General features: G+C 44.9%; 1 protein-coding gene across 8 annotated transcripts in view; it reads right to left on the bottom strand.

Annotated features, from left to right (window-relative positions):
* CRTC1 (CREB regulated transcription coactivator 1) overlaps positions 1–13360 on the bottom strand; it is a 1230699-nt gene that overhangs the window by 264380 nt on the left and 952959 nt on the right. For 2 of the 8 annotated variants that reach the window (XM_069649315.1, XM_069649317.1), the window contains one exon: positions 1270–2152. The exons of the other annotated variants lie outside the window; for them this stretch is intronic. In XM_069649315.1, coding sequence (XP_069505416.1) covers positions 1985–2152 — 168 coding nt within the window. In that variant the 3' untranslated portion in view covers positions 1270–1984. Of the gene's footprint in view, positions 1–1269; positions 2153–13360 lie in introns of those variants that run through there. 8 annotated transcript variants of the gene reach the window in all.

Genomic DNA, 13360 nt, shown 5'->3' with positions numbered 1-13360 from the left:
ATGAAAATACACAGCATGCTCCCTTTGTAGGTGTAGAGGGAAAGTCGAAGCAGATTCGATCAGGCAGTGGTTGAAGTTACAGAAGTATTCAGTTTTAATCTGTCCCTTTCATCTTGAGGGATGACAAGATCACTTACCACTGCATTAATGTCTGTTGGCCTTGTCCTGAAAACATTTGCCTCTGGAAAAAATAGGCGTTCCAATGTCCCTGAAGGAAGATGAAAAGAATGAACGAGTCCGAGAGGGTGAAGAACCCAACAAATCAAACACTCGCTCCCAAGGGAGTCATCTGCTTTGCTTCCACAGATACTGGTCTTTAAAAGGTATGCCAGACAATTTAGACTGGCCCTCTGGGGTGAAATGAAATGTACTCACCCATGAATGGTTCCTGACCAGTGCCCATTGACCTGGCCTCCGGTTAGTTGAATTGAGGCCAGAATGGCAGGGTCTTTGCTGTCCAGATGAAGATGCTTAGTTAAGTATTTTCCCCACCTCCATTACCACATCCAAATATTGGGAATATCTGGCCAAAGTACAAGAGACATTACTAGAGCTCAACACCAGCCTGTCGCAAGGGAACACTTTTCGCTGAAGGCATTCATTTTGTTAAGCTCAGTCTAGTGGATTTGTGAGAAAAGCAATATACCTAGTTCTCACAGTATAAACTTGAAGGACCAGACTCTCTGGGTTCAGATGGGTGGATAGGAAAATCAGAGTCCCCAGGCCAAAGCTGGTTCGCATTTTGTTTTGAGCACAGAGGATCATTTTCTGCCAAACCGATAGTCAGTTGTGTAAGAGCTTTATTAACAAAAGAGCACATTGGGAAGAATCCACCTCCAAAATGCCAGTGACAGCAAGGTGTCTCCACTCAATTTTGTGAGTTGGAAGACGCGGCCACTACATTGCAAAAGAACCCAAAGTGTGCCCCACAACAGGGACAGCTACCCCAATTTCAGAAATTCAGGGTGGTGGCAAGTCCACTAACCTCATGAAGGTCTAGGATGATGAGGGCACAAGAATGAAGTTGATCAGAATGATAAAAAGCCACCAGGTTACCTCAACCTTCAAAGACAAATGGTACATCTTCAGTAAATATGAAGCAAATTTGATACCAATGAGATATGCCTATCTTCAGATACACAGTGAGGAGCAACAGGTTCAGGCGAGGTGACACATGCAGTGTTATCAAGGGTGCTGGTGCAACAAACATCCAAGGAACTGGATAGGCGACGAATTTGGAACCAAACACATGTACAATGGGGAGTCTGGTTTCTTTATTTTTTTTAATACATTTATTTATTGGTACATTTGGCACCACACATTACAATTGCACAGATTAATACGACAACAATATAATTATCATATACAATGGGATTGGTCATGCAGAGTCCAGAACCTTGCGGGTTGCACTGTGGCCCAGAGAGGGTCCCTTGACTGCAAAGTTGCGCGCCCATGTGGTTCGTGCAGTCTGGGTCGAGCAGCATGATAGTAGTTCACTTCTACAGAGGGGACAGGGGTGTATCCAGTTCGGCTGTTGTACACCAGAGGTACGATTTGAGCAGACCCAAAATATCCTTTGGTATGGAGCTGTGTGGTTGCATGCATGACCATTGTTCCTCCATTTCATTAGCCCATATTACATCCTTTAATCAGTGTAAAAAAGGTAGCAGGCGCTCCCCTCTAGAAAGAACATGGCATAATAACCTGTTCTGTGCTTTTTACCCACTTTGAGAGTCTGCAGCCATTGAAATGCCTGGCAAACGTCCTTTGAACAAGAGTGCCAACAGCAACCCCAGACACGTGTTCCGGCCTAGGCCTCATCAGTGATGTGGAGCGGTGCCTCTCTAAGCACAGTTAGCAAGGGGTCCACGTCTGTGGGCAGGACAAAGACTGAAATGCAAATAGATATTTCCCATTTGTGAAAGGTACAGTGAGCTAAAGTGTGGCTGTGGACTCTCGAGGGTGTACCTTCCCAAAGAATAGGTCAATGGGCCGTGATCATTCTCACAGAGGGGCGCCTATGCACTATTTTTTGATCCTTTAACCAGTGAGCTAAGTTTGGAGCAGTATCACTCGTCCAGAGCAGGAGGATACATGGCTTGGCCAACAAAAGACAGTCGTACAAATCTACCTTCATTCCCCAATGATGGATCTGAAATACAGAACAAGCATAGTAATGAGAGAGGGGCAACAATTGTGTCTGCCATTTCTGACAGCGTCTTACACACATAATTCCAGAAGGCTACAAGTTGCGGACAGTCCCATAGCATATGGAAGTATTTTGCATGAGGAGATTTACAGCATGGACATGCCCCAGTTCACTCACTGGAAAACATACGCAACCTGTCTGCAGTGTAGTGATAACAATGTACTATTTTTTAGATGGATTAGCTGAAATTGGGAGTTCTGACACCCCGAGTGTTTGTGCGCACATATCTGTCCATAGTTCATCAGTGACATTGATCTGGAGGTCATCGGCCCCCTTAGCTCGTACATTGTGACGTGGTATATGCAAGTGGGTTTTTGTATTAGGTGATAAAGGATAGATACCCGACTTTTATTTTACTCCACTGTCGGGACAAATTCTAACACAGGATCATTGGGAGTTTGGAACGGGAAGCAGCCCCATAATTTCCTACATGCCCTAACGTAGTCCCGCATATAGCAGCCACTGCAAGGACGCGTTCTCTAGTTTGTATGAAATTGTTCTCCCTATATAGAGACCCCAGTGTGTGGAACCCTTGGCGATCCCAGGTGACACACGAGCCTGCAATGACTCGTGGAAGGGAAGGGGCACAGGTCCAGGGCAGGAAGTTTTCGTGGTATGGGTTGTGTGTGCCCGTGTCATCCCATATTTTGCGCCAAGCTAATGCTGTATTGCTTGCAGGGTTAAATCCACAGTCCGACTCTACCGGGAAGAATCAGCGATCGCAGGTCTCCATCTCCCGCAGAGTGGTGGTCAAGTTGTGTATGGGGTGTGGGTTGGCCATCTCCAAAGCAGCAGGCTGCAAACTGTGCCTGCGCGGCGATGCAGTATAAACGGAAGTTAGGGGCAGCAAATTCGCCCCCATCGTATGATTGCTCTAGTGTGTCCCATTTCAGTCGTACTGCCCAGGGATGTCGGATGAATTTTCAATTTTCACTAGCTAATTCCTGAAAGAATAGGCGACCAGGCCAGATCGGTATGTTGAGGAAGAAGTATAAGAGCTTAGGAAGAACAATCATTGAGGAGCGTTATCTTGCCAGCTATCGTTATGGGGAGATGACTCCAGCTTAGATCACAGGTGGGTCATGTACATTCCGTAGTTACCGTTATGTAGATGTGAGCTGTGTTTAGCGACTGTCACCCCTAGGTAGCGCATGGACTCCGAAGCCCACTTGAATCCCTGTAGGTCCTTGGGTTGGATGGTCGTGTCTGTGAGGGGGGGGGGGACAGGGAGTTCAGATTTACTCCAATTAACCTTAAGGCCTGACAACTCCCCAAAGTGTAGGATATCCTCCATTACAGGTCGTAGATGGATTTGAGGGTTTCGAATATATACCAGTGCATAAAGCGAGACTATCTGTGGCTCACCCGCTATCCTGATCCCTCTATGCCCATGGCAGAGCCTTATGTCCACAATAGGTTCTATAATGATAGCAAATATCAGAGGTGACAATAGGCAAACTTGGCGGGAACCTCTACCGATTTCAAACTGAGGGGAAAGCAAACCGTTAGTATTAACCCTAGCCGTTGGAGCAGTGTAAAGAAGACAAGGCCTCAAGGAACCCCTGACCAAAACCACATTTGGTCAATACGGCATACATTAATTTTTGGATGTCTAACGTGGCTGCCACAGCCAGTGCCCCAGGGTCTATTTATGCTAATTTATTAAAGATGTGACGTAAGTTCAATGTTGTGGATCTGCCAGGGACAAATCCTGATTGATCCGGGTGAATAATGTGCGGCATAATTGGCATCAGCCGAGTGGCCAGGATTTTCCTGCACACCTTCACATCAGTGTTAAGGATAGGGGTCGATAGGAACGGCATTCACGCGCAGGCTTTTCGGGTTTCAGTAAGACCGTAATAACCGCCTCCCGCATGGTGTCGGGGAGCGACAGAGTTACGAGGGATTCCCGCCAGACCTGGAGAAGGTATGGAGCTAGGGTTTCCTTGAAGCGTTTGTAGAAATTGGCAGTGAGGCCATCGGTACCAGGGGCTTTTCCAGATGGCAGATTGTCTATCGCCTGAGTAATGTCATATATGGAGATCAGGAGGTCCAGTAGAGCTTTGGTATCCTGCGATATCTGACTAAATGTAAGGGTATCCAGAAATATATATACATCTTCCTGTTTACATGTGTCTGTTAGTGTATAAAACATTGTAAACCCCAGCAAATACCTCATTAATGGCAGCGGTAGTGTGCACCGTGTCCCCCACTGTGTTCACAATAGGTGGGATACACCAGTTGCAGCTCACCTGCCTTGCCATGCGGGTGAGTAGTCTGCCAGGTCTGTCCCCCCCTCTCTGCCCCCCAGATTTCCTAGCAGATATCGGAGAGTCAAAGAACTTGATTTTGTGGTCAGCATGTGTCGTAAAAGTGACCATGGCTTATTTGATCTGCGCTAACATAGCAGTAGGGGAACTACTAGCTAGTTCACGTTCCAACCTCTGTAACTCACCTTCACTTTCTGCCATTTTATGTTGGATGGCCTTAAGACAATGAACTCAGTCGACATCACTTTTCCCTGGCTATTGGCCTTAAAAGCTTCCCAGAGCACACCAGCAGAAGATACTGAGCCTACTTTTCAGTCAAAGAACAGCTGCACATGTTTGTCAATGGTAGAGTTGAACGCCACATCCTGAAGTGCCAGCGGTTTAAAGGCCCAGTTGCTGCGGGGCTTGGTGAACGTTGGCAACGTTAGGGAGATTATGACTGGGGAGTGGTCTGAGTAGGTGCGAGGGAGCCTGTTAACGTTCACGGACTCCTCCCAGCAATGTGTTGGTGATGAGCAGTGGAGTAACATTGCTGAAACGATTGGGGGGGGGGAACATGTCATCTGAAATGCCCCATTCAAATGAATGGGGACAAAATCGTGTGCCATGAAAGTTGGGGGGGGGGGGGGCAAACACCCTTGGCCCCCTAAAATTATGCCCATGGTGATGAGCCACATGTCAATACGGGAGTGAGTCATGGACCGCTGAATATAAGGAATAGGAGCAGTCTTTGTTGTGTAATGCCCTCCAAGCGTCTACCAGACCAAGGGTATGCATACCCTCTAATCGTGGAGGTTGCTCGTGTAAGCAATCTGAACTGGAGCTCCCAGCCCTATAAGATGACGTATCAATACCCTTGCGACGGATGGAGATGCAGAAATTATTCAAACACCAATAATCGAAACGACTCCGGTAGTTGGCAAAAGGATAACTGTTTTAATATCAATTATCTAAAACAGGGAGTACAGCGGACATCGCAGCGTAAGAACTCTCAAGGCATCGTTAAAAAAAAAAAAAAAAAAAAAAAAAGACATTCTTTTATAGCAAAAAATAATCATCGATGACGTCAACCTATGTATTTACTATCGTGATCCTACATGGCAAACTACAAAAACCCAGTGACAAGTGCGATTGGGCCTAATAAAATATCTAAGTATACAATCCATACTCGTCTAAGGCAGTGAAAGAAAGTGATTTGTTTCTTATCATCAGGTGGGGCAACTAAGCCCTTCCCATAACAGGTCACTATGGACGTCACTAAATACACAATGTCCTATTGGAAACACAAACTATAGGACCCATAATCATGCGGCCCCCTACAAATGGTTGGCACTCTAATCTCCGTCAGTACTTTTCCACCTACGATAGCAGCACGCAGGCTGAGCTTCCAGTTGCTGGTGCGCTAGTCTTAATCATAGCTTCCCACCAATTAGCATATTAATCCATCATCACCTCAGTGGTCTGCTGTCAATTAAAACTTTGATCTTGTCCTTGAGGGTATTCTTTTGCTCTGGAGAATTCAGGGGAGTGAAGGCATGCTCTGCCCTTGTGCGTAGGTGTGGCCGCCATGTACGTCCAACTTCATCTTTCCACGTGACTGAAGACCACAAAATCGAGCTCTAGTGTATTTTAAAATACTATTTTCTAATAGACTTCGAAAGTCTTCCTTGTTTTTGTCCATGCCTTCTGAACAGGAGTTTCGTTCTTTCACATGTTTTGTATCGAATGTCTGCTCATCCCAGCCTGATAAGACCTTGGCTTCTTGGCTTGGCTTCATGGCTCATCCAGCTGGGGCTTTCTGAAATTCACTTTGTAATTAATTTGTTTTCTCACTGCGACACACTGGAAAAGAGGCCTTCCTTTTTTAGCCCAGCTCTGCTGTAGTTCGTAGGAGAAATATCCAATCTTTACTCACTTATGCATATATGTATATATGTATATGTTGGTGCATGCCGCAATCTATTCACTATTAAGCTAGGCTCAAGAATACTTTGTCTGCCTGCGTTTCTTTCGCATCTGCACACGTGTAAACTGACTGGATATCTTCATCCATTTTGTAGCATAAATCTCTTCATCTTGATCCCAAGATGCCACTTATCTTTGATCCTTTCTTGATGCCTTATAGAATATCAGCATTCTTTTGTCTGCATCTATTCTATGTACGTCAGTTTTGATTCTGTGTGACGTCGCCATTCATCTGCTCTGATTCTTCTGGGATTTCATTCAAATGGCCATCATACTTTCTTGTATGCAGGTATGGTTTTCTCAATGGGAACCTTTCTTCCAGGATTCTCCTTGGTATCAGTATTTTCACCGTTACCGCACGTGTCTCACCCTCTGGTTCCCAACATATAGGCAAGATGGGCGAAGCGAATGAGGTGGGGGTACTCACACCTTCTCTACACTCCTCCCCCCCCCGTGGGCGATTCATCGACCACTCTCTAATCATCCTTCACATCTAGACATCCTTGTCTGAAGAAATGCTTCTTTGGGATCCATATCTTTATGACTCCCATCAGGCATCCAGCTGATTTTACATGCTCATCCTTGTTCCAAGTCATGGGCATGCACTGTCCACTTGGGCTGCAAAAGATCCACTTTATGGTTCTTTGGATACAGGAACTTCGTTCCCTCAGGTGCATGGATACTGGCCTTCACAAAGTCTCAGATTTCTTCAGCTGTCAAGACACTGGCCTTCCATCCTGACTCAACATTGATCATGATTTTTATCCCTACGGCTTTCTTTGCTGTCTTCTTGCATTGTGTGATTATTATCTTGATCACACAAAATCCAAGCAACACCAACACGATCCGGGCTCCAAAGAACTTGAACATGTCTGCCATCCATTGTGGAACCCAGGAAGAGTGATCCAAACCAGCTGTCGTCAGCAATGTCTTCTACTTCGTCTATCATCTAGACGTGTAGTTTCATCCGCATTTCTATGGCCTCTGTCAAGGTGCCATTCTCGTCATCAAGAGAAGGTATGAACGTGCAACATGATTCTCCGATTTTTGCACAAACACCTCCATCCATCCATAGCTGTGATCATGTCCAAGATGCATCTGTTCTGAAGAGTCATCAGTCTTATAGATCTCATCTCTTCTCTGATAGCATTGAATCCCTTCATGGTTGTGCTGATCGTCTGCAGCAATTCCTATCTGGTAATCTGCAGCCATTTGGTATTTGCGCCAACCTGGATTCTCGGCATAAAGATCAATGTGAATACTGACTAAGTCTGGCTGAACAGTCTGTGTTCATATGGGATAGAGTCAAAAGCTTCTATTGACTTGGCAGAGAAATAGGTTTTTCCCTCTTCATTCGATTAATCAGCTCCACAGATCTCTTCTTCCTCAGGTGCGCATCTGCTTTCGGGAAACTGTCAATATTCAGATCACTTTTAGGAATCACTGACGCTGAAACAAGAACATTTACTAGTGAGCATCGTCCTCCCCAATCCTTGGGTAGCTTCATATATGCTCTGGATCCACAAGCCCAATAGTGATCCATGATCACTGCTGTCTCAAGTTTCATTCCTGGTACATCAAAGATTCTACCACAGTTCTGATTCTCTCCAACTTTTCTTGTGCCATTATTTCTGAAGCACAGCTTTGCACTCTCCAAAGGCACTATCTGCAAGGGTCCTCCTCCGTCTTCGACCCAAGTTAGCAGCTTAGCATGTCTTGACCATAGAGGATTGCATCCATTTTGCACTATGTCAGTAGGCTGGTTGATAACCAATGACCACCCAGGCTCTGCAGATCCCAGGCTCCGCAGATAGCCACTCTTTCCCATCCATCAGGTGATAGCACTGATCCCCAAATCTGCATTTGTTCTTTGTTTTTCCATCTACGAATTTCTTCTGCAGATTTTCCTGGACTCTTCTTTTTACTTCCCATCTAATTCCAGTTCCTTTCCCTCCAGGATTTTCGTATCTGATCACATGATTCTTAGTATGCGCCCTATTTCTTGTCGTGTCCTGAATGTAGTCATCTTCATCTGGATCTGTCCATTCAGTTGCCCATTTGAGATGGGCATCTCGGCCCATGAACTGACCTCTGGTGTGCCACAGTGCTATGTGTGATCGGCAATGTGCTACCTGGACGTCTATTTCAATGGCTATGAAGATCTTAAAATTTCCCATGCTATAAGGCAGGAGTGTACATACAAAGCATTCCTCCTTTGAGGTCCTTCTTCCCACTTCTTTCATATGCTGATGCCAGATGTGATTCCCCAAGTGTGCTGTACTGTCCAGGTAATCATTCAGCTCATGATCATCCTCCCTAGCTCTTCGCTTAGGTATGGTTTTTTCCTTATGAGCTTCTCTAACCATCTCATGCAATATGTCAGCATAATTTCTTCTCACTGGACCAATCATAGAAACAATTGTCAATGGACGGTGTTTTTACATTTACTACCTGTGTAGGAGAAAGCTCCAGAAGTTTCATCCCATCAATAAACTCTTTAGGCATAAAAATATGTTGCATAATCTCCATACATGATCTCCTTCTAAAAGGTAACCCAGGTTTAGTTATCACGGGACCAGGTGCTCTTGTGTGTCTCTAGAGTAGGAATAACCACATAAGGTCTTGGCTGCCTTGTAGTTGCCACATCGCTACCCTTCTCTCGTGCAGGAGGATACACATGAGTCTTTGCTCCACTTATGTCTATAAATAAGCAGTTTGTACTGTAAGTGAGAGCAATATCACTTTGAACAAGATACAAGAGTAAATGACACCAAGTATGACCACTTGGAGCAATAGCTTTTTGCACATCGTGGACGTCTCTCGTGATCTGCCATGACAAAATTGCTATTGATGCTGCCCATTTTACTATTAAGGAAGGAAAAACAAACTTTACCCGGGCAACATCATGCACTACTTCTGGATGCTGCTGAGTCGGCTCCAAAAGTTCCTCGATCCGCTTCAGCTGGCTAGGCAATGATGAATACAAATTCCCAATGGACACCACAAATTGGCCTTTGACCTTAATACATGAAGATCCTCTCAGCATAAAACAAAGTTCCTTAATCAGTAGAAGTTTGGATCTTCTGCCTTAAATGTCTGTCAGTTCTTAATGTTCTCGCAGAGTACCAGTTCACTTGTATTATGATGTCTCTCAATATTCTGAGCGCTGCATTGTTCCTCGGGTCCCTCAGGAATGTTCAGACATTGGTTTGCTTCCCAAGATGCAGGCACTCCTCAATCAGGTAGTAGAATACTAAGCTGACCAGTCTATGTGCATTATCCGATGACAGGGCCATTTGTGTTGTCCCCACTGAACTCAGGAAGCAGAAGAATTAGCTCAATGATCGCTGTAAGCAATCTCCTCACAATTGGACCATTCTTAGAGTCTTGCAAGAACAGATGAATTCACCACACAAGCGCAAGTTAAGCGCGCAATATGAACAGAAAAACAGCAAGAACGATCCGCGAAACATTGTCATTGGGTACCACACTAGGCACTTAGGAACAGGAACTCGGTGAGAAAGGAATCAAGGAACTGCTCTCTCTTCCAGTCGTCGAAAATGAACTCCAGATCTGGCACATCTGTTTTTCAATCAAGGCTTAAGCATGCCTCAGTCCAATGTCAACAAGCTCCTGTGGCTCAAGAACAAAGAACTTCCCGTAACTCCTTTTTAATGACCAAATAGTGTCCCGAACTAAGCCACAGTCCAATAAACTATCATTATTCAACAGCTTCTGCATCGTTCCTCGTCATAGACCTAGTCTGCACATGCTGTGGTTCAACCCCGATGCTTATTTCCGGTCGGGGTAGGGGTGAAGGGGGTTCTCCAGCATAGATCTTCAAGTCACCAAGGAATATCCAAGCACGTCTGCCTTGCACCTTGACTGCAGACGGTTTAACGTCCTCCACTATGAAGGAGCCATCAAAACGCAGCTTGTGCCACTTTCTAGTGAAGTTTCGGATTAGAACTGCATCTCCACGGAAAAGTTTGGGAAGACATAGCTCTTCAACTCAGTTTGCTGCAGCATCTCCTTCTGTGTTTCGAGTGGCCCCACGCCCCTTCCGCTTTAGCTGATCTGAATGTCATGCATGTAAGATAATCACGTAGCTCCTTTCCTAACAATTATGCCGTTGGCTGGGCATCACTTCTTACCCTAGCCGGAGGTGTGAGAGGTGTCCTCATTCGTCTCCCTGTCACTATCTCGTGGGCGGTAAGATGGTGGTCTGAACCTGGTTGATTTCTCACCGCATACAATGCCAGTGGTTAACAATTCAACCATCCTTTCTGCAGGGTCAATCTTAATTTGGTCATTCTCTCTTTAACCAAGTCGTTGAGTCTCTCACAGACACCGTTCGCTTGTAGGTGATACACCAATGAAAACTTGTGCTTTATACTAAGCAATAAGCTTATTTGCTCAAAAGCTACGTTAACTAAATGAGGGCCATTATCTGACCTCAATACTTCACATATTCCCCATCTAGCAAACACTTCTCGAACTAGAAATTTGGCTGCAAAGGTGGCATCTGGATGTGTACATGGTCCAGCTTCAACCCAACTTGAAAAGGGACACACCACAACAATCATGTATCTGTATCCATTACAGACTTGCAGCATGTCGACATAGTCGATATGTAAAAGCTGAAAGGGACCATTTAGTCTCAGAATAACTCCTAATTGTGCGCAATGTGTGCCCAGCAGTAAACATTTGACATACAATACAATTTACTACATAAAATGCAACGTGTTCCACCATATTTGGAACAAACCAATCCTCCACAATTGTTGCGGCGGGGCTCTCTCTAGTAACGTGCGTAGGGTAGTGTAGCTGTTCCAACGCCACACTTAATAGGGCTACAGGCATCACCAGTTTACCAGTGCTGTCTTGTCGGCACAATGTTTCAGAGGGGTTTAAAGAACACCCTCTTCACATGCACAAATCTTTTTCATCTTAGTGCGCTTCCCCTTGGATCTCTACTAATTGAGTCCTAGACAGGTTGTTATAACACTCAGACACACTCCTCATCACCACCATGCTTTCATTCACATCAGGCGTATTAAAGGACATAACTTCTATATATGCAACGCGTTTCGCTTCCTCATCTGCTTTTTGATTTCCACTTGAGATAAAATCTGCTTTCTTAGTATGAGCTGTGCATTTAACTATTGCGATGGCTACTGCGAGTTGTAGTGCCCCAATAAGCCTGTCCAATAACACTGCGTGCTGTACTGGAGTGCCATCCGCTCGGAGGTATCCCCTCCTTTTCCAATGTGCTAGCCCTGTGTGCTCTGTTGACGTCACATAGGCAGAGTCACTGTACACCGTTACTTCCGGTCTGCATGATTCTCGAGCCCGCCCATCAGTGCCACTAATTCTGCAGCCTGTGCTGAAAAGTGAGACAGTAGCCGTGCGCTTAGCAACATTTGAAACTCCACATTGGCCTTGTGCTATACCACAGCAGCACCTGTAAATCTTGGTCCATCGTTTTGATCAGTTCTCGAAGAACCGCCAATAAAGAGAATCTCCCCAGCTGCCAACGCATTTTTCTTTACCCTCGGGAGCTCATCACAGAACTCCTCATAGTTCGAGCAATCATGTGCATGCTCACCACCTGCCAGTGGTTCTGCTACAAACATGGCAGGATTCACTATTCGGCATGTGACTATTTTGATTGCTGGATTCGATAGGACTACCTAGTAGGCAGAAGCCCTTTGAGAAGTGAACGTGCCTTTAGGTTTTTCAAAAATTGCAAATAATGCATGTTCCACAAATAACGTCTTAGAACGTCCCATCACTATGCTAGCAGCCTTCTCTATGGTGAACGTGGCAGCGGACAAAGATTGCTCACACGAAAAGTGACCACTCATTACTGGGTCCAGAATACCACACTAATTTGCAAGGGGCTTGTAACCCGAAGTGGTTCTCTGCGTAAGTACATTTGTCATAACGGTGCCATTCATGTGCGAAAGTAAAAAGAATTCCTCATCATAATTAGGAATCCCTTAAACTGGAGCTCTGCAAATTTCTTTTTTCCAGTTCGTCAAACCCTTATTCCATCTCCTCATTCCTAACAATTATTTCCTGATTTACCTGTGCTTTCTTCAAAGCTTGCAACAAGGGTCTCATATATGAACTGTAATCCAAGACCCATGCTCTTACATAATTAAACAGACACATACATCTCTGCATGTGCTTTATCGTGATCTGATTTACTCTTTTCAAAATAGCCTCAGCCCTCTCCGGAGTAACCTTTCCTTCACACAAAATTAGCTGGTCTATGTACAACAATTCCTCTTGACAATACTGCAATTTCTCCTTGTCTATTTTATATCCTATGTCTGCAAGGATAATCATCACTTGAACTGGATCACGTCTGCAATCTTCCTCTGAGGGGCTACAAACCATTATGTCATCCATATACTGCAATACAACACTCTCTAAATCAATATTGCTTAAGTCCATCTGTAGGACTCTATTGAAAATTGATGGGGACTCGCAGTACCCCTTGGGTAAACGAGTGCTTTTCAGGTGAGTTTTTCCTAACGTCAGATTTTATGAATCTTTATGCAATGGGATTGAGAAACACACACTTTTTAATTCAATCACAGTGAAGTATCGTGCCTTGACAGGTATATTACATAGAATTGTCGCCGGGTTAGGAACTAGAGGGAACTCGGCCTCTACAATCTGGTTAAGCGGGCAAAGGTCTTGGATTAAACGCCACAACCCCCCTTTCCCTTTTTTGATAGGATAAATTGCTGCATTACACGATAACTCAGACATCACTAGTAGGCCTTGTTCCATCATAGCAGAAATTGTCTTAAAAATACCTTCATCTGCCTCTCGAGACATGGGATACTGTCGTGCTCGAGGTAAATCTGCTCAAAGTTAATCTTTACTTCTCCAGCCCCCTTCA

The sequence above is a fragment of the Ambystoma mexicanum genome, chromosome 1p (genome assembly GCF_040938575.1).
Source record: "Ambystoma mexicanum isolate Mex_15411 chromosome 1p, UKY_AmexF1_1, whole genome shotgun sequence".
Classification (NCBI taxonomy): Eukaryota; Metazoa; Chordata; class Amphibia; order Caudata; family Ambystomatidae; genus Ambystoma; species Ambystoma mexicanum.
The sequence above is the reverse complement of the archived record's forward strand: the minus strand, read 5'-3'. Positions and strand labels throughout refer to the sequence as shown.